Genomic DNA, 21,501 nt, shown 5'->3' on the forward strand with positions numbered 1-21,501 from the left:
AGGAGGAGAAGGGTCAGCTTAAGAGCCTAAGTGTTCCCTGAGCAGATGAGTCTTCAGACATCTCGTAAAAGTAGAGAGGGACTCTGTGGATTGGGTGGAGTCATGTAATACATTCCACTGTTTTGGAACAACAGAGGAGAAGAGTCTGGCTTGAGATTTGGAGCAGCGCTGGGCTGGGAGCACCAGGTGTCTTTCACAAGCAGAGCGGAGTGGGCAAGAAGGAGTGTAGACCTGGATGAGGGATCCCAAGTAGGTAGGAGCCATTCTTGTCAATGTTTTGTAAGCCAGAAGAAGAGCTATGAATTTGATCAGAAGAGAGAGATTAACCATGGGGTGATGTGTTGTTTTGGGCTGGTTAAAGACCAGATGTGCTGCTGCATTCTCGATCATCTGCAGAGGTTTAAATGTACACGCAGGGAGGCCTGCTAGAAGACTTTGTTAATTTTAGACAACCAGGTGCTGCATGCTGAAATTATAACCATAATTTATCACTTTCTGTCAAAAGACACTGCACATCACAGTAACACGTTTTATTGAGTTATGACTATTCAAGAGGTTAATAGACAAGTTAGTGTCTAAAAAAAGGTAACATGCTCTGATTTCACTGTACAGTCAGGACGTCTCTAGACAAAATAATAGTTTTCTATCACATTCCAAAGGCCACATTAAAGTTACAACAGATATTGCAACAGATGTCTTATAAGTTAAGTGGTATAATAAAGTTTAAATGCTATTCTTTACCCAGTCAGTTGTTGCCGAATGTTAGTCAAGCATCTCAACAATACTTTAGGTGTCACTCATACAGTTTGTCAACTGTGACTCAGCCACACTCAAACTGAGCTTTTAGTATGAAAACATTTTACAAATGTTTAAACAAGTACAAAACACTGTATCATATCATCCCTGCTGAAGCTAAAAAGTGAAAACTTCCTGAATGTTCCTATTTTTGGCTCCATGATGAATAAACATTCTAGTGCAGCAAAAATAATCTTTACATCTCAACTGTTATTGGAATGTTGTCTACGGATGGAATGAGTGTTGGAACACATGGTGGGTGGTGATTTCACAACAGACCCTGATCAATATAAAAACTTGTCAACAGGAAGTTACAGTTAGGTATGAGATGAATGTGAATTCTGCCAGAGCGCAGTGGCAAATCAGCAGCAGGGTTACATGGATGAGTTTACACAACCAAACACCAGGAACAAACACACTGCTCTTACGTCAAAGAAAAGTGACAAAACCATAAAATGGTGATTTAGTAAACCGTAAAGCCCTGATGTCTTCTTGTCTTCATGGAGGTAATAAATCCAGATTGAGCTTCTAAGAGTCAAAATAGCAGCTTTTCAATCGCGGCCTCCTCCCATGATTTGTAGTAGGAAGCTGAACAGATAGATAATGTCCAGGTAGAGGCTGAGAGTAGCAAAGATGTACTCCTCTGGACTTATAGCGTAGCGCTTGTTCCCAAGCAGCATCTGGGTGTCAAATGCGAGGAACTGTAACAAAGAAAGATGAAAGGAGACAAACGTCAAATAATGTGTTAAGAAAAAACATTTTATACTTTCTTTTGATGGCTTTGATGGTGGTTATGTGTCTAGTTCTTACCAGAGTAAAAAGAATGGCTCCTAACACTGCGTAAGTGGCATGTAACCAAGGAACCTGAGGCAAAAAATAAAATACATTACAAAACACTGATAAGAAGGATCGTAAGATGCTAATTAAAGAAAGACGGCACAGTGCTCCGCAAGATTATCTGTGAGGCTAATCCACTCTTACACACCCAAATACAGACAACAACACCTGAGGCCTTAAGCTGTAAATGCTGTTTAGCTAACTGCTCTGGAGCGTTTCTAGAAGGCTGCAGGGTTTACTCACGTATCCAAAAGGGACAACAATGGAGATGGTGATGGCACAGAGAAGCATGACCATGCACAAAGAAAACAGGACGCCTTGATAGGATGTGACATCAATCTAAAGCAAATAAAAAAAGAACAGAGGCAGATGATGGTTGGTTTTCTTTTTTCTTTTTTTTTTTTTTTTACCTAATAAGTGAGGTTTATGGTCTTTTTCTCACCTTGCTCTGGAAGCTGAAGAGAGTGACAGACAAACACACCACAGCTGTGATTCCCAAACACAGAACCACTGACTTGGTGTTATAAAAGCTGGAGGAGAAAAAGAAAATGACATTCATTACAGAAGCCTTCACTTTGGAAATTTCACTGACAGCTACTTAAAAAAAACATCTGTGTGACAACTTATTATTTACCTTGAAACAAATCCCATCATGAAGGCCATGCTCAGAGTCTGTTGGAAATGTAAAAGATAAGTTACCACAGGAAGCATGTATACTTAGTTCATGGTGAGTGTTTTAAAGCTTTCTTGGTGAAGGATACTTACGAAGAGGACTAACAACATGAGGTTCCAAGGAAACTGCCTCCTGTGGAGGAAGAACAGTTTGTCAGCTTATTTTTTACACATTTGTTACACAGTGTAAGATTTCTTTTTTTTTTTTTTTGCTCCTATGTTAGAGCAAAGGCTTACCTCAGATCACCACAGCAACTCAGTGCGATGTATGTGGCAAAAAACATTAAACTGTCAAAAAAGGGAGGAAAAGATAGTTTTAATACATAAATCAACAGAAAAGGGTGGTACTGTATTTGGAGTATTTATTGAATAGCACTTACTAAGACGCCATGTACAAGCCAGGATGAGTCTGGATATAAAACCTCACAGGGGCACTGTAGGGACAAAACACGATACATTTGATCAACACTTTTATCCGAATTTAAAAAAAAACCCCACTTCACTTAAATATTATACAACATATTTAACATATATGTTTGTGTGTATATACAAGTTTGAGCCACTAGAACAGGAGTATAAGTACCAGAATGAGAATAAAGCCACAATTCCCACAGTCACAAGCAGCTGGACCATGAGGATGGCGTAGACCTACAGGAAAACATAAATTGTGTCAGGAAAACAGTAGTTGTCCCTGTGAAGGTTCATCTGCATTTATTGCTCACGTGAACCAATTTTTACCTTCCTGATGAAGGTCCGTCTGATATTTTTGTCATCCCAGGAAAACTGAGCCTCCATCTCGCCGTAGCCTGGAGAAAGATCACAAAGAACAGCTAAGAAATCAAATCTTTCAGAGATGCTTCAGCAGTTTTCTTAAAATGAGGTTGTCTCATGGGAAAGTACTTTTTAACATCTGATATGGTCAGACACAACATTTCAGACACAAAACACTGAACAGGAAAAACAATCCCCTTTTCACTTAAAGCTTTGGAACAGGAACAGAAAAGGATGTGATTATTTTTAAATTGTTTTTTTTTTTTTCGAAAAACAAAGAAAATAAGCCACTGTTATTACAATCACAGGTAATCAAACACATCAAACACACAGTGAGAAATCATTTACCTGCTGTGGCCTCCTGATAAGTAGGTGGCTCATTTTCATCAATTACCTGCTGGGATAAAAGGATGGTTAGTAGGGTCTTTAAAATAATTTGTATCAAAAAATCTGTTGTTTTTAAAATATATCAATCTGTTTACTAGTACACACAACATCTCATTTACTACATCTGGACAGAATTTCCTTTAGATTTCTCTACAGAGCTGCCTCTGCAATTCATCAGTTCAAAGGATTACGAATGATGTGATGGGCCTCCATCTTTTTATAGCCGTTGCAGAGAATGTTAAAGCAGATGTATACAGTACAATGTTCATTTCAGAGACTTCTTCACACTTATTTCAAGACATCAAACCTAATCTAATTATTATTGTTTGGTCGGTTGATTGTTTTGATTCTTTCTTTTGTCTTTTTTGTCTTTACAGAATAAAATATCCAAAACTAGCATTCAATGTTACAATCTTTACATATAAATTCAATTGAAATATATTCACAAGTGTACGCAGGAAAGTAAAAAACTCACCTTTCCCTTCTTCATGATCTCCCCTCTTTGTAGTTTTGTGCTGACAATGTAACTTCTTCTCAAACGGCAGATCAAATAGAACTATCTTGTTGGTCGTCCTGTGAATCCAGTGTTTGGACAAAAAATAAATTATGTTCTTCTCTTCTTTTTTGATCTGGTTTCGTTCGTGGTAAACACTGCAAGTACAAATGCTGTCTCCAGAGTAGTTGTTGCTCTGAATTTATCTCCTGCGTAAGGATTACACTGAAGCTTTAAAGGCCTCCATGTGGTTAATCTCTCTCTAACCCTGATCCCAGGCCACCCCTATCATCTGTCCAACAAGGACATTCTAGCAAATTCCAGGTAGTCAAAAACACTGAGATGAAGCCAGACTGTACCACTGTTGTCTCTGAGCAGGGGTGTCATTTAGGATTCTTTCTACTGTGTCAACAGTGTTTGGGCGCAGTTAATCATCCCAGTGCTCTCCAGAGTGACTCATAGCAGTTGCATATCTGAATTACATATGTATTACACAAGTATTTGCCCCAGTTAGGGAAAACTTAGGGGCAAAGAAATGTTAAAAGATATTTCATGGTAATCTTGATTTTAGTGGTGCAGAATAAAGATCACAGCAGTATATTTATTTGTTTTTATTCCAACTTATATATTACAAAGCAAAACTATGTATTTTAATCAAAGATACTTCTGATGCATAACTTTTGGTCCCATTTAAATCAAACACATTATCAAATGTTTTCTTTATTGCATTTTTTATCTAGATTTGTGTGTGTTGTAAAAATTCTACAGATCTATTCAGAGTTGTTTTATTTGTGGCTACACTGGAGTAATTTAAGGATCATCACTTTTTTGTATAAGGGACTTTTTGAGTCACAGGTACGTCAGACTAATGAGATTAAAGTTAAGAACATTATGGCGCACACACACATAACCTTAATAATGAGATTTACTGACAGCTCCCACCTTTGATCTACTTCACAAATATTCATTTAAGCTTTCGTTGCCAGACCAAGAGGCCAACTGAACGTAAACATGACACAAGACCACAAAGACGTCTAATATGTCACCATGAAAAGCCAAAATTCAGGTCCTCTCAGACATTATCGACAAAGGCATGCAGCTGATGGTCATGAGGGACGGGAACCACAATGACCGATCCAGGAAAAGTGACTTCATGGCACTCCTGTCCTTCTTTGATCTCAGACAAGTTCTCACCCCTCCCACATACACAAAGCTGGCAAAACTCTTGACGACTGACACAACAGCTTACATATGCCATGGATCTGATATGAGATTTCTGTCACAGATCAGATGCTTTTTCCTTTTGTTTTTGTTATTTTTGTTTTATAAGATTGGCTAATAGAAAAAAATCGTAAATAGAATTTTTTCACTTCTTCGCAAGCAATGACTCTAACTGAAAATTGAATACAATCCTAATCAAGACACGTGGCTGAAATTCCTTCTTACTTGGAAAGTGCTTTTAAATACAACTAGTGGAGTTTAGGACTAATACAGCTTGTTAGGCTTTACAAAAAGAGTGGCATTACTGATGTTAGGTCTCCAAACATTAAGCAAAAATAGGTTTCGAAAGATTGTTTTTTATATCTGTACATTGCAAACAAAGCACCTGTTATGTGCTTCATGCTGAGGTGTTTTTTTCTTGATCTCAAACTACGCCCCCCTGGGACAAAGCCTGAAATTGACCTTTTTTTTCCCCTCTCCTCTCCCAATGTTGTCATTTCTTACCTATTGCAAAGGGGCGCTGGGTAGCTGGCAGCTCCTACGTTTCATCTCATTTCTGTTTTTCCCCATGTTTGTTTTCTTATATGTCTTGGAGGGGTTGTAACTGAAATGGAATGTCCCCCTCGGGAGATCAATAAAGTATTCTGATTCTGATTCTGATTCTGATTCTGATTAAATGCTGTCTCCTGAATCAATTTCATTTATCTGAAAGTGGTCTAAACTGTGAGAAAGGGTTGGATTGAATCACAGATCACAGTTGATTAAGTGGCAACATCTGGTCTTAAAACATAAAGCTGATTTGTAACAGTTAAAACTGCAGTTCACATATATACCTATTAAAAAAAGCACAGCTTTACACCAGAAGTAAACATTGGCCAACATCTCAATGGGACCTATAAGTCACTTGCCAGACTCTCCAACATGGACAAACAGGACCTTACAAAGAGCAACAGTATCCTTCGCAATTAAGACAGACAGGAAGCTTGAACATGAAGACACATGGGCCCTTTCACATAAAGGTGGACAGGGTTTTTTGACATGAGGCCAGACAGGACCTTTTAATATCGAGAGAAGGTGGGGCCCTTCAGTAGAAGACAAAGAAGAACTTAAGACATAAAGAAAAGCTATACTCATCTTACTAAAGACAAGCAGGATCCTTCAGAATGAAGATAAATGCCCACAGAACAGGACTCTCCCACACTCCAAAAATGCCTTGCCAACCATTTTCTCTCCACAAGACAGAAAAAATTGATGACAAGCTTTTGATTCATATTCATCCATATACAACACTTGTTCTATAACTCAAAGACTTCCTGTTACTTATCATTTTCGTGTGTTTTTATGTGTGTGTGAGACTCTATCACTCCTCTTCACCCAAAGGAAAGCACACAATCCTGGAACCAGAACAAAACACAATGGGTTGTCTTCTAAACTAGCTATCTATCTGTGTGTTTAGAGCAAGGGCTGACTTGACTGACAGGCGGGCACCCTGCGCCTGTCTGTGAGGAGGGTAAAGGCCTGCCTCTTAGACCTAACCAAACTCATCGGGGCTAAGTTAATTTCAGCATTTGCAATATGGTGTCCATCCACAGTGGGCCTCAAACGTCTGTATCAGAAACATGTGGGTGACGTCATGGACGCTACATCTATAATCTATTCAGTCTCCAGACACAATCATCAAGAATCCACCCCGTCCTCTCTTAGCTAGGTTGAACCTCCCAAAACATAAAAAGAAACACTGGCAGACAACAGGTGGAGATGACAGTCGTGTTACTTTCTTCATAATATTGGTATCCAAAAAACTAAAATGTAATCCTCAGGTGAGAAGACTCCTCATCTGACCAGAAAGAAAGCCAGAAGAAATCAACACACATGGCTTTGGTGAAAACACAGTGTGTAAGCTAGCCTGTTAGCTTAGCACATTTGGACACGTTTAAACAAATTTCAGAGCAAAAAAAAAAATTAAAAAAAATTGATATACCTGTGCCTATAAGGAACACAGCAATCCCTACCTCACTTTCAAGCCACTTTGCACTCTTGCGCTTTCACCATCGCCGGAAGGTAGCCCAGGTGACTCTTTACATGTCTTCTCTTGCTGTGAGGCAGAAGTTGTAGTGGAGCTAAAAACTTTTTCTGCTCTTCCCTTTCCATTGTTTTCCGACTTTTAGCAGATAAATCCGGCTTCTTCGTTAGACACAGCTGTTCGAATTTGGTTAGGGTTAGCGAGCGAAACGTGCACAAAAAGGAAAGACGCAGGTAGTAGCTTGATTGGCAGGTGTGACGTCGATTCATTTAGCCCCTGGGTTCCCAAACTATACTATGCCAAGGCCCCCCCAACAGTATTTGCTTCTGGCTGGGAACCCCCTTTGGAAACCAGCAGACTATGCTTCAAAGTACGTGAAGAAATTTCAACTTTAAGAATATTTTTTCTAGCTTTTATTAACTTTTCAATAATTATTACATTTGTTTAGAAAAGGGAATTATTAACAAACAAAAGCCAGATCACAGAAGTAGGGTTGTTTCAAAGTGGAGAAAGCATTTCGGGGCTCTGAAATCAAATCTCAATTTAACGTGGTAATTGATTTATTGTTTCATTAGTATAACTCGAGGTTATTGATTTTCATGATTTTATTTCCCATCAATATAGAATAAAAAGCTTTTTTACTGTGTGCTTCTAAATATGCACTTCATGTTTGTAGCCACCAGGTGGCATCAGAAAATAAGAAACAGTATTTTCAGTATTTTGCAGAGAACACTCCAGACACACACTTCTACATCAGTTAAAACGCTGAATCAGTTAAAATGTTATCAAATCTCTCCTCTGCTTCTTTGCTGTTTGAGTAAAGAAAGAAAGATACCAAGGACAAACACATTCTCCCTTTGACTTTTTAGACTGGACTGAGTGCAAGTGGATGCTTTGTTTCATCACATAAACCACATGCACCGTCTTAACTGACACTTCTTCTCTGGATAAACATTAACGTCAAACTTAACATTGAATTCAAAAGCGCTATCTGTTGATTTAAGCCCATGTAGTTTTATCAAAAGCTCCTGACAGCCATTGTGCATACATAGGGTAATGGGTGTTTCTCCACTTGTTATTCAAAGATTTATAATAAACATCTTCATCTCTGGAATGTATCACCTATTGATGAATGGGGGCCCCAAACCGGGTTTGCACAAGTCTAGAGTGAAATGAGAGAAAGATCTCAATGTTGCAACTGATTAACAGTTATGGGAAGGTTTATTTCAAGACAGCTTGTCAACTACTATAAATGCCTGTTATGGAATGATTAACTATTATTTTCTACATTAACTATACTCTACCCCAGAAAATTACATTCATTCAAATCTGACCTGTCAGGGATGTGCCTCAGGTTCAACACTGACACTTCCTTTGTATGCATATATTATGTTTACAGTATGCCTTTATACTGTTGGTTTATTTGTATCGTTTGTGTACTCCACAAAACTGAAAATGGAATAGTTAAAAAAAACAGTTGAAATTATCTTTTTTGTCCAAGACTGAGGAGTAAACTAAGAGAGTACAGAGAAGTTAGTGTATCGCTGCACAATGATGTGTCAGTCGTGCATCTCATGGGGCTGTGTTGTATTCTAATCAAAGGTGTGAACTTGATTTATAAATAACTGAAGCTGGATTCAGAAATAGTCTTTGCCTTACTGTCAACTGAAACACGTTATTTTGCCTTAGCTAAAATTAGTTATTGCTGTTTTAATTCTGTCCAGCAGGTGGCGCATGAAGATCATTGATTGTTTCATAGAAATGACTAGAACACTGGCTTTGCCTGAGCTGCAGCAGGGGCTGTTTTTTTTTTTTTTTTTTTTTTGTAAAGCTGCATAAAGAACTTAAGTGGACTGGGCAACTTTTTGTTGACAGCTATTTTCTTTTTCCTGACACCTGGGGGGAGATCCATGCCACTGATTTGAGACTATCAGCTGTGAAGGCATTCATACATTTGGAGCTGATTTTTTGCTTTTAACTAGTTGTTGTTTTTATCCTGATAAATTCATCAAAATTCTGTCCCATATGATTTGATTTAGAGTACATATGGGTGGAGAGCTGTCAATTCAAACTCCTTCAAGAGTACTAATTCTGAATCTTTGCTTTTTTTGTTTGTCTTAAAGAGAATATTTTGTTTCTTTTCTGATTTGAGCACTATGTAAGATATCCCAAGTGCATGAATCATAAACATGGCAGGATTATATGAAATAGTTTGAAGGCCAGAGTAGCTGTTTATTGAAATTAATAAATTGTATGTTTCTGCCAGGACTTACTGTGCTGATAACAGTGATAGGAGCTGGGCCCCTTGTTGTCTGACACCCTGGCTATCAAACTCCAGAAAACTTTCAAACCACATTTATGACCTCCAGCCTATGATTGTTCCTACAGTCATAATGAATCACGCTCCTTCAGACATCATCCATCTCTGGTGAGTCTTATTCAAAGCAGCCACCTTTTGTCTTCAGTCTAAAGGTGGCAAAGAACATCACTTTTTGTCCTTCTGCTCTTTGAAAATTCATTTACTTGTTATCACATATGCAAATAATCAAGTGTTGTTCCTTGTTAGTAATGAGGACCTCAATGGCTCCCAGCCCTGGAGCATGATTGGCTCATTGCTTCTGTTGCTAGGCTACAGCTCCATAGTATGCCGCCATGGGGAGGATATTTGTAACATTAAAGAAAGTAGAGAAATGGGAAAAAAAATGAGCACAAGGAAATAAATGCTATATATTGTTATTTTAATAATGATACTCTATGTTGTCGCCATAAAACATTTACAAAATATTCACAAGGTGATGCAGTCAGTTGACAATACATTTATTTCAATAATATATCTTCAATTTAAATGCTTCTTCCTGTATAGCAATCTATTATTTGTGACATTATACAATAACTCAACACTAACTTCATTTACATACTCAATAATCTGCAAACTATCAAGAACCAAGAATAAAGGTTATATACAAAATATACAACAAAACATTGAAACACATAACCCCTCAGAGCGGTCTAAAATGACCGATAATTTCTCCCTGATTACCGCATATAAAGAAAATGCAGCTTAATCTCATTTCTGAAAAATGTTACACACTTCTCAATCACTGATAATTTTAATAGAGATTTCCCACAGGGTGACATTTTGTGAAAATAGCTTATTCCATTTGAGCAGGGTACACACAAACTGTCAGTCCAACTTATCAGGTGTATCTATTGCTATGTAAAATATTGATGTAAGAGGTCTTTGTGATGTATGGAAAGTGCCCTTTACACAATGTAGCATGACTTTAGCTTTAAATCATTGTTGGTGAATGTTCGTTTCTGTTCCTGGTTCTCTGGGCCGGAGTATGCGCTTCTCTCTTGTTGGCTTTAAGAGCTGGTAAAGGAGAGCAAAGTCTAAAGAGGAACAGCAGACTTCTTCGTCTTTTTGGTCTTCAGAACAAAAACTGATAACTCTGACAAGCCTCAGGAGGGAGAAGGGATGACTTGATGGTCTTATGTGTATTTGAAAAACTCGAGGAAGAACACAGTCTTGGTTTTTTGTTGAGCAAACCTGGAAACAACTGGAGGAGGAGGAGGAATCGGTTTGAGTTCAGGAGCCTCCAACTCCACTGTGCCTACATCCTTCACTGATTTCTTTTCCCAGTTTGCTGTTTCACAGCATCGGACCTGGCACGTTTCCCACAACAGCTGTCCATCATGCATAGGCCAGTGTGCTGTATGTGGCAGGCCAGGCTTGCATGGGAACAGGGAATTCTCCCAAAGCAAATGCCTCAGTTAGCTCTAGCTCTTTGAGCTCAAGGATCAATGCGGAAAGCCAAAAGCTTGTCAGAGTGGTGGTTGTTCAAGGTGCGCAGGTCCGGCAGACGTAGCAGCAGCTTTGGAAAAAGGGTGCTGTCGTCTGGGCGGCGGCTGGTGATTAGAGAACGCAGTGCTTTTATAAGGTTCTCCTGCAGCTGCTCTACTGCTCCCACCTCAACTATTCCAGAACGATCTGGAGAAAAGAGGCAAGGAGAAATACGGGTTAGACAAGCAAAGTGGGTTTACAGTGTGCGCTTGTTGACATGCACAAGTCCGCATCTTACCTGCTGAAACCAGCACAACAGCCATGAAAAGGGCCATCTCATCCGGCTCCAGACCCAAAGATCCAAGCTTCTCACTGAATTCAAACATAGCATCGAGTAGGGAGCCCATACCAAGAGCCCTAAGTGACGCCAGAGAGTACGTCTGCCCATTGAGGAACGTTACTGTCCTCTCCTTGGGGTCAAACAGTGAGCAGAACCTCACCATCAAAACCTGTGGACACAACGAGACCAGGTCAGCATCAGGAGGAGTATGGGAGGAGTAGATAATAAAAACTGCCACTTCCCACTGTGACTGAATTTACCTGAAAAGTGCCAGATTTGAGCAGCATGACCTGATCATGCTGGCTGAGAGTCTGGAAGCCTGGGATGCTCTTTGCAAACTCCACTACTTCTTTGACAGCAGGGGTGAAACACTGGGAGAAAGACTCCCACACCTCCTGACTGGAGCGGCTGGCAGGAGCCACTGGACAGGAATTGAGAGGACAAGCCTGGAGAGGAGGCGAAAAAGAATACAGGAAAGGAAGTGTTAAAACCTTTTTCTTTGACTTGAATAAAAACGTGTTCAAATTTTTGATGTGAAAAAAGATCTTACCAGCACTTTGGCTCCTCCATTTAGCTTCCAGGGGCAGGGACTTTGGTTCTGGGAGTCTCTGGCTGAGTAGCTGCTTTGATTGGCTGAGTAGGCTTGAGATGACTGACTGCCACTGAAGGGGCACTGATTCTGATTGGAGGAGAAGGTGTACTTTGCGTTGTCTACATTGGTGTTAGAAGAGGAGTTTTCGCTGTTGTTGTTGTTGTTGTTGTGGGTTACAGGGCAGGTTATGGGGACATGGTAGCTTGATGCGACATTCGCCTGCTCCGCCTGAGCTGCGTGCTGAGTCTGGGTTGCAGAATGTGACAGGGGAGCTTCTTGCACTGTGCTGTTTTGGAAGGAAGGAGTGCCTACATTGCTATTGCTGTTGCCGGCGGCCATCTTGGGTGGGTTCTCATCATTGTTCATCATGTTGCTGCGGTAAGACTGCGATATGGAGCCTGCTCCTTCGTTTGTCTGATTCTGTGGACTACAGGGGGCGTCATGAGGAGGTGACACCTCCATGTCCATGGAAGCTGATTCGTTGAGACTGTTCATGTAGCTCTGCATCTCATCCAGTAGCCTCTGCTTCTCCCGTTTAGGAATGCGGCCAAAACGCACAGCTGAAGGAAACAGAGGAGAGCATTCTCTGTTAGCACTTGCTGGCACTGAACTTAGATGTCACCACTAAATTCTTACTGGCAGCTACCTACACAGCAAACGCGTAGGACATTTAAAACTGTTGACACATTTGGACAACACATAGACACACCACATCTTGTTTTAATACGGATACTACAGTTGACACTCAGGCTATAATCGCCATAGGGATTACTAATCCATAGACCTCAACGCTGTCTGTAACTATTCTCTGTCCATCACAGCTGTTTCACCCCAATTCAGACATTTAAGCCTTCATCTCATCCTCCTCCTCTCCAGCCTTTGCAAACCTCCCTTCCCCCTTTTCAGTACAGCACCTCCACTGACAGCCCTATTTATAGCTCCTTGTACTCTACTCCACCTCCCCCAGTTGCGCTCCCTCCCTCTCTTTCTCCTTCTGCCTTGACGTTGAACACTCGCTCACTCTTTTTTTCAGTGGAAGTAGGTCACTGGGTCAACAAAGCTGAACATGATGTCATTATCAAAGTAACATATTGAGAAGTGGAAAGGTCAAAAATAAAGAGAGAGGCAGGTAGGAAAGGTGGAGGGGAAGGAAAAAAGATTGGGTGTTCAGAAAGGAATCGGTGAGCGGGGATCATTCTGTCAAGTCAAAGACATGATGTGAAAATGAAAAGTGGCTATGTGGCTCTGTAAAAGAATTATTCTTAGTCTACATAGAATCTTTTTTTTTCTAACTTTGACTTTTCTTCACATTTTTAGATAATTAAAACTTGTATAAACCTGCCTGTGGCCTCCTGTGACCAGATAAATTAGGAGATGATTTTTCAGCCTCGCATTTTGGCTTTTTTGGGTCAGCTAAAAATGTTAGCTCCCTCAAAAAAACATGATTTATTATCACCTAGTTCCTCACATCCCCAGAGATTAGAGTCCTGTGGTGCAGTGAACTAATGCAAGGGAGCAGATTAACTGTGTGAGGAAATTTTTCCATTTCAACTCAAGCTTTGGATGTACCAGTGATTAACATGGCAGAATATCATTGTTTGTAAATGTCAGGGCGTAGGAAAAAAAAGAGCAAGATTTTACTTCTTGGTGAGCACATCGAGTAATCAACAACTTTGTGCCCCAATTTCCCAAAATACACTATATTTGTCACAGTTTCTCTGTGAATGATGACTGCTGGGACTCCAGAGCTCCTCTCGCCATAAATCAGAAAGCAGGGCACAGAGAGAGGGAGACAGGGAAGAAAAACAGGCAAAGGAAAAGGAGCACAGAAAGAAAGTTCTGGTAGGAGGAATGAGACCTGCTTGGCAGCCTTTTTTAATTGCCATCACGCCAATCAGGTAGTAAACATTAATCATGTTCCACTTTGTTTGCATGTTTGGACCACATTTCTATCTCCACTTTCACAAAAAAAATCAGTCCTGGTTGCGACGTGTGTAAACACTGTTTCAAACATGTAACACGTCTCTCACCATCTCTGGACATGCCCACGGAGAGACACTTCTTAAAGCGACAGTGTTGGCATCGATTTCGGTTCATGCGCATAATGAGACACTTCTCATTCTTCACACACATCTTGTAGTGGATATTCTGCTGAATGCTCCGTCTGAAGAAACCCTGGAGGAGACACAAAGGGATAAGGAGTTTAGAGTTTATCTTTCTGTCATAGTGTAAGTGCTTTGACCTTCTCAACACAAAGACATGACATAATACAATCTTTGTTCACACATACCTTGCAGCCTTCGCAGGCATGAACGCCGTAATGGAACCCAGATGCAATGTCTCCACACACCTTACACAGAAGCACCATACCTCCGGTTTCTATGAACGATGCACAAATCCAACATCAGAAAGGACAAACAAAAAGAAAGAGCCTGCAGGCCAACATGAAAGAGAGTGGGGGGTACCTACTGGTAAATGTGCCAGTGAATCCACAAGGTCTTTTGGCCACTGTTGGGTGGCCGTAGGTTGCGGATGATACAGTAGTTATTTGGGCAACTGGAGCATTGTTTACTTCAGGAAACTGGAAGACCATTCTTGGGGGAGGAGTTCCTCCCCCCTGTTCCCCTCTCTGCTTCAGAGCCCCGATCTCCTGAAAGGAAGCGCCCTCTGGTGAGGAGGGCTGCGAATGGGAGGAGGGAGACTGGGTCTGGTATCCACTTGAGGGGCTGCCAGGGCTGGGGCTGGCACTGCCGGACGAGCCAGCGTACAAGATAACACCACCTGGAGAAACAGAAAGAGGCAAGAACTCAGTTCACCCATCTTCATCTAGGTCGGTGTTCACATGTGAGTGGGAGTACAAGCGTTGAGCAATGCTCCACTTTGATTCAGTGAGCTTACTTGGCAGACTTTAACACACACTCACACAACCCCTGATCATGTTTGGACGACAGATATTTGATCTGATGAATTATTGAGAAAAAATGTCAGCAAGAGAAACAAAAGCTCTGACCTGGATATCTGTTTAAAAGCTTTGTATGCCAATAGGCTTGGTGCCAGTTGAAGACTTCTATGAGAATAAACAGAATCTAAACACACAAAGACTCTGAAAGATTGATACACAGATCTACTGGGTGAGCCAGCACTCACACCCAGGTTTGGATAAATCTTAGGATCCGATTGGAAACACAAGCATCACATCAATGTGATAAATATACCTGCTTATCATTGAATTACTCACAAAAAAAAAAATCTTTATGTTATACCCTAACATATGTATCATAAAATAACAGTAAATCATTGACATTATGTATTATTACAGGATATAAACACGCCTTTGTTTTGGCTGTCACATCAAGTCGGAAATGCCCCATTACCCGTAACCCCCCCCTTCCCGAAACACCCCCTTGTTTTGAAGACAGTATTCTTCTATTTCAATGTGAAAGACTGCCCCTCACGTGCAGGCTGAGCCAGCCAGCTGCCTGCCTGCTTTCAGCATCCAGTCTTTCCTCCCTTCCCTCCTCCCCTTCTTCTCTAACCACCTCCCCTCTAAACCTCCGCCTCCCTCCCACCCTCCCCTCTCTGGCTGCGGGCCTGCAGACCCATCTATCCGCCAGCCACCTGACCGGGAGCTCACATGGACTCTTGACACAGTTCCCGCCCGGCTCACAAGGCTCTTTGCGCAGTCCCGTGTAGACAACAGCAGCAGCACAATAACAAGCGCTGGGGCTGATCACGTTTGGAATAGAGAGAGAGCTGCTTTAATGATGTGACTACAGACACAGAGGGAAGAGAGTGGGGCACAGTTACCTCGAATCTCTGCATTCCTGAAACTGTGCAGAGGGTTGCAGTCATGTTGTTCACAGCCATTTCATGACACAATTTATTTAGATTTACTTCAGGTTTTTAGTTAGATATTAAGCAATTTTATACATCTATATCACTAAATAACCCTTATCTCAACTTACTAATACAATTTTCAAGGCCCATTTCTGCTGATATATGTTACCAATGTCCTCAATTTCAAGTTTGCCCTCCTTTATTTGCTATTAGATCACTGTGTCAGGTATCTGAATACTGGAGCATAACAGCCTACCAACCCAAATGTTGCGTCTGTAGAGAAACTGTGTGTCCCAATCTTCATTCACAATCAGGGCTCATGTCATGATGATCATAACAGCACTTTCTAGGTTACTATTGGGCAAATAGCTGTATTTTTACTGAGCAGCAAGCCTTGATAACACAGCTGCAGTTTAAGAAGAGTAAATAATTTGTCTAACAGTAGTGGTAGGCAATGTTATCTCTGACAATATCCTTGGACTTCTCACTCTGTCATTCTGTGCACATTTCCTCTTAAGGACCTTGACTCATCAGAGAAAAAGTCTCCCTCAGCTCTTGCGCTTTCTCTCCTTGAGAACACACGTGCTTTATTTCTGTGTATCTCTAAGAGCCTCCTTAATTCCACTGCCCACACGTGTCAACACACTGAATGTGAGGTACACTAAGCCTAATGGCCTGTGTGTGGTTGCAGCTCCAGTGTCAGACGGTGACTTGACCTCACACACAAATGTTGCATGTGCAAGTTTCTGGTGTGTTTGTCAGAGGAAGATAAAGTTTTATTGGACATGTGTTGTACCTGCAGGGGACCAGGTCACACCCGACTGCCACATGAACTCCACACCCACCCTTCACATTCATATTCTCCAGCCCCGTGGCATAAAAACATTCCATATACTTCCCCTCGTAAGCATTTCCTGGAATCTGGTTTGACTGGGTGCCAGAACGTGCTCTGGGAATATCATCCCTGCACAGGTTACAACATGTGACCTGTGCATACACACAGAGCCATAAGAACTCTAGCATAAACAAAACACTCAATCGCCCCTCCTTTCACTATGACTTCCCCTCTCATGTCAGGACATGCATGCATGGAAGGAAAACTATAGACACCATGTTCCCATGATGTCTGGGGCGGAGACACCCACTCTGAACTCTAGTCTGTACTCTCTCATGTGAACATATACATCTGTGCACGGGCAGTAAGCCTCACTGCACGTGAAAAACTGGGCTGCATGTCATGTGTATACATTCTGGGGGAGCTATAGAGGGGGACTGTTCTCTGAAAGCAACAGAGAGCAATTTATATTTTTTGTCACATGAGCCTCCAACTTATTTTCATTGCCAGACATTAATGATTCTGTTGCATGTTGTTAAACTTGAGAGTGTTATGGAATTTTAAAGCTGTTTACATGCAGGTCTTGTTAGTCCATACCCATAAAGGGTGGACGGCTACACTCTATCCTTACACAGAAACACAATCTGTAACTGAATCAACATTGGCTTTTAATATGAATTATCTAGGTGTGGGATCATCTGTCACGCTGACAACTGCAGCGAATCTAGTTTCAGGATTGACATCAGAGCTTAACATTAAGCTTATTGTCAGGTTTGTAAGAGAGACATGTGACACATTGATCTACTTAAACAAACTTAATGTTTGATACTTTGATAAATGCTACAATGTCCTCTGTTCCAGTGAAAACTGACCAATTTGATTATCTTTATTTTCTTGTGATATTATTTTCTTGTGGTAACTTTAGGTCACAAGGTCAGCTCCCTGTACTCTGGTGGTTACATTGTATTTTGTCATTAGTCCTCACCATAGAATTCCCCTCAACAGAAACTTCAATTACCTCCATAATGCTTTTGTATATTCTATGTGCTCAAACAGTTACCATACAGTGGTATGAAATGCTTACAAAACCAGTTAACCTGCTGCCCTTGAAAAACATGCAAGAAAAAGATGAAACATTAACTAAATGACATTCCTTCATACACAGCAGAAAAACAAATCCCCATAAATCAAATCAGAGAAAAGTAACCACATCTATACCAATTTAAAGCTACTACAACTTATTTATGTTTAATTTAAATGATCTGTGTAGAATTGTGTTAATAAAGGTAAAAGCCCATGTTGTGATTCATGACATAATTCAAATCCTGCATAATACTGACTTGTATGGAAGACAGCTTGTTATTGTTGCAACACTTCAACCTCTGAATATTGGTGGCACATGGGCAAAATGACAAGAACGGGTTAGTCAAGCCACCCCTCCCTCCCAAAAAAACGGTTGTAGCAGCCAAATGTGGGTTAATAAGCCTATCACAAACCAAACAGAGATATATCACATTTAATATGACCGACTGTAATAACGTAAATATTTTAAACCAGTTATGGTAGCCAGAACGAGAGAAAACACTGTTAAACCCTTCTGACCCACTGACCAAGCTATCTACAAATAAAGAGGAATCCCCGTGCGAGCTGAGCGCGAGCAGGGTGCACGCGGTGGAGAGGAGCGACGGAGGGGGGGCGGGCTGCTTGGGAATCAGGCGCGGCACGTGGATACTGAGGCTGTATACACGTGCTATCGCTTGAGGCGGGGTAACTGCGTATTAAAAACCAGGCGCATGATTCTGAATATTATCACGACGGTTAGGCTACTTCCCATGGTGCACTTGTGCGAAAGCAGATGAAAAGTAATGCCGGTCAAAACACCCATTGCTAATCAAGGTCGTTTTATTGTCTGATGTTATAGGAATACCCTGCCTTGGCTGTAAGATCTAAAAGATGAAAAAGGTGTTGATAATGATAGCGGGGGTCTGTTTTGTTCATATGTATGACTTGAGTTGATGTGGAAATAGATTGCTCTCTTGACCTATATGTATAGTAGGTTATAGACTGGTGTTGAAATACAGTAGCCTCTGGCTGGTTCGGTCCAAATCTATTCATTTCTACACAAGTTGTTTAAATTAAGCTTTAGAGAAGAAACCCACAACTGAGCTACGACGTAAACTAGATACGCTTTACTTGTTTGAGAGAACAATTTGCGGTCCGGATTCTAGTAAAACGGACTTTAACTGGACGTTTACAAAGTTAAATGTTTCTTCCGGTCATGTCCAGTATATGGGTGAAAAAAACCTGGCAACGGTTTTATGCTTTGACCCAGTGGGCGTGACTGCTCTAGACATACTCACATGTGTTTGAAAAGCTGCACCTCAACCGAAGACATGAGACAGCCAAGTGTAATGACTCACTCATTGGAAGAAAAAAAAAAAAGGGAAAAAGACAAACGACACTACAACCCTCAGTGTATGCCTCGGGTCGTTACGACTGGAGGGCACACTTTACAGCTCCTTCTAAATTTGAACCCATCCTGTACGTAGTGATATTCAGCAACATAAGAAAAACAATTATTAAAGATCTGATAAGTGGTTTTCTACTGTATGGCGCGAGAACGCGCCCGGTCAGGGGGCGTTTGGGGTTGCGCGGGAGTTTGTTTACATGCAGAGAATCGGAAGTCCACCACAAAGATTGACGAGAAAGGACTTTCCTCCCGGTGCTCAGCTCACTGGCTCAAAACTCTTCCCTGACTGCAGCCCAGAAGCACTTGGCAACTGGCCATATGTTACACTGCTAAATTACACAGAAACTATGACATTTTATACCCTGAATTATATATCAAGTCTCAGCTGAAGATCAATAGTGAGGCAACCAAAAGCTGCACAGAAAGTTGAAAATAAAGCAACTTCAGAGCTCAAAGCTGCAGAAAAATATCCATGTAAGACTTGAGCATGGGAATTCTCTCATTTTAACTGCATACATGCAATACATATTGTTAAAAATTGCTTGCACTGAAACAAGTAAAAAACCTTTTAAATGTATGTGGTACATTTGTGGTATCTATGTTTTTTTTTTTTTTTTTTTTTACAAACACATTTGCTGAATGCATACATTGGCTGATAAATCATTCGAATAAAATTCATATTCCAGCTTTACCCCTTATATTTAATATCTAACTGTGCAATGTTAACTCCCATCATAATTCAACATTGTCCATTTCTCTGAAATTAGAGCTCTTTAAATTATATTTCAGGATAAGTAGACATAATATCTTTACTTACCACCAGGACTGTTTTCCATGATTTCCAATAGACCGCTGTTCTGCTGCTCCGTGCTGTTAAAATGTAGACGTTCAATGCTGGACTGACTGCCTTTGCTTGTCACCGAGGAGTTTCGTTGATATAGGTGAAAGAGTCATGAACTGCCAAGGCATATAGAGGTTATCCAAAAAAATAGACCAACACGAGTGTGCACAGGGCATTGGGGGTCTCTAGGAAACCCAATCAGCGACGATAAATAAAATCACTAGGCTATTACTGAGAGAAAAACTGGAACAGGTCTCGTCTTGATCCAAATATCTTTCAATGTGATGCAGGGCAACACGGCTCCTCGTCTTCTCACCCTACGATAGTTACCAAGCTAGTGGTAAGGTGGCAATGAACTGAGCTTCTCTAAATTACAGACGTCCCAAAGCATTCAACTGCTTGCCATGTACAGTCACCATTAAAACATGACCAGAGTAGAAGTAGTTTAAACACTCCCCACTCATCAATAAGCAACACGCGTCTTAAAATAACCAGCACGTTTTCAGGTGCCTGAGAAATGTGACCATTTTTTCTGCTCTCTTTTTGTGTGTCCCGTCAACCGCCTGTTTGTTGATGTGTATCAGGGATGTCTCTCTCTCTTTCTTTCTCCCCCTCCTTTCCTCTTTCTGTCACGCTCTCTGAAAACATTTCACCCACCTCCTCTCTTCATGCCCCCACTCTTTTTTACTCTTTCGCACTTTTTCATTGGCCGAGAGCCCCGCGTGGAGACGGCACATTGGGCTCGTTCGACATTGGAATGCTGGTTAAAGCTCTACAGCATGTGCGCATGGCATGTGAGCTCACGCTGCCCTACTGACACACATTTTATGCAAATGAGCTGCATGGGCTCGGCGACAAGCGGAAGAGAGGGGAAGAGCGCGAGAGGTCTCACTCCTGTAGCGTTTCTTGTTGCCACTCACTGTTATCATCGGTGAGACAGGTGACCATGGGCTTTGAACATACTAGATAAGCCTCTATAAACAATAACATCACCAAGTGTTGATCACATTATATTTGTGCCAAAGGCACGTTGTGCTAGCCTCCCCAGGGGGAATAATTCAATTTTAACATTTATTTATTGATTTATTTTTATGTTTTCAGGAAAGTTATCTGTTGCAATGCCAAAAAATACATCAAACTTAAAACTAAAGAAAAATATTTATACATTGTTGAGGACTGTACACTTTTTCTTTTCTTTTTTTTTTGATAAATGTTGGCAGGACATTTTTAATAAGCTTGGGCAAAACATTAAAACACGTGATAGTTCTGTGTTTCATTTAAGTATTACAACTTGTGAATTAAATTTGAACCAATTTCATAACATGACTGCAAATTTCATCATCTGCAGTATGTAATATCTTTAACTAGGTTCTGAGAAACTGGAGAAACTGGGAGAACTCTCTGAGTGAAAGGGACCAGGCCAGAACCATTGCTGTATATGCTACTAATGCTTAGTTGGCTGAGGGGGATTGGGGAGAATCTTACATTAAGGTGTTTAATAAACAAAATAATTAAAGAAGCAATTTTGAGTGTCTTCAGTGCTGGAAGACGCGTGGCTGTATACGAGCTAGTTGTTTTGCCGATACCAATACCTGGGCTTTGG

General features: G+C 40.9%; 2 protein-coding genes across 4 annotated transcripts; both read right to left on the reverse strand.

Annotated features, from left to right (window-relative positions):
- Positions 1-543: 543 nt before the first annotated feature.
- faim2b (Fas apoptotic inhibitory molecule 2b) lies at positions 544-4,240 on the reverse strand. Of its 3 annotated transcripts, none has more exons than XM_074673853.1 (12): positions 3,938-4,240; positions 3,424-3,469; positions 3,043-3,110; positions 2,888-2,952; positions 2,685-2,738; positions 2,542-2,592; positions 2,398-2,437; positions 2,267-2,304; positions 2,075-2,162; positions 1,876-1,971; positions 1,606-1,659; positions 544-1,496 (listed from the first exon to the last, which is right to left on the reverse strand). In XM_074673853.1, the coding sequence occupies exons 1-12, from the start codon at positions 3,950-3,952 to the stop codon at positions 1,347-1,349; spliced, it is 765 nt and encodes a 254-aa protein (XP_074529954.1). In that variant the 5' UTR covers positions 3,953-4,240; the 3' UTR covers positions 544-1,346. The 3 variants fall into 3 exon arrangements, with proteins under 3 accessions (XP_074529954.1, XP_074529945.1, XP_074529961.1); XM_074673844.1 differs by having other exon boundaries at positions 3,424-3,472; XM_074673860.1 differs by lacking the exon at positions 1,876-1,971 and having other exon boundaries at positions 3,424-3,472.
- A 6,093-nt stretch (positions 4,241-10,333) lies between these two features.
- Positions 10,334-20,650, reverse strand: LOC141794813 (nuclear receptor subfamily 1 group D member 2-like). Its single transcript, XM_074675348.1, has 8 exons — positions 19,875-20,650; positions 14,385-14,696; positions 14,206-14,294; positions 13,946-14,090; positions 11,874-12,475; positions 11,584-11,769; positions 11,282-11,492; positions 10,334-11,190 (listed from the first exon to the last, which is right to left on the reverse strand). Exons 1-8 carry the CDS (start codon positions 19,891-19,893, stop codon positions 10,994-10,996), a joined length of 1,761 nt encoding a protein of 586 aa, XP_074531449.1. The 5' UTR covers positions 19,894-20,650; the 3' UTR covers positions 10,334-10,993.
- Between the last annotated feature and the right edge of the window lie 851 nt (positions 20,651-21,501).

Source organism: Halichoeres trimaculatus, unplaced genomic scaffold, assembly GCF_033239565.1.
Source record: "Halichoeres trimaculatus isolate MK-OKI-2021-1 unplaced genomic scaffold, fHalTri1.1 fHalTri1_scaffold_1, whole genome shotgun sequence".
Lineage (NCBI taxonomy): Eukaryota > Metazoa > Chordata > Actinopteri > Labriformes > Labridae > Halichoeres > Halichoeres trimaculatus.

What these genes read in the sequence shown, in the direction of transcription:
- faim2b (XM_074673844.1), bottom strand. An exon ending in GACGGACCTTCATCAGGAAG is followed by an intron (nt 2,953 to 3,042) that starts GTAAAAATTGGT and finishes GTTTTCCTGTAG; the next exon opens with GTCTACGCCATCCTCATGGT. An exon ending in GGCTTGTACATGGCGTCTTA is followed by an intron (nt 2,593 to 2,684) that starts GTAAGTGCTATT and finishes CTTTTTTGACAG; the next exon opens with TTTAATGTTTTTTGCCACAT.
- LOC141794813 (XM_074675348.1), bottom strand. An exon ending in CGTGGGCATGTCCAGAGATG is followed by an intron (nt 12,476 to 13,945) that starts GTGAGAGACGTG and finishes TGTTTCCTTCAG; the next exon opens with CTGTGCGTTTTGGCCGCATT. An exon ending in ATGGAGGAGCCAAAGTGCTG is followed by an intron (nt 11,770 to 11,873) that starts GTAAGATCTTTT and finishes CCTCCTCTCCAG; the next exon opens with GCTTGTCCTCTCAATTCCTG.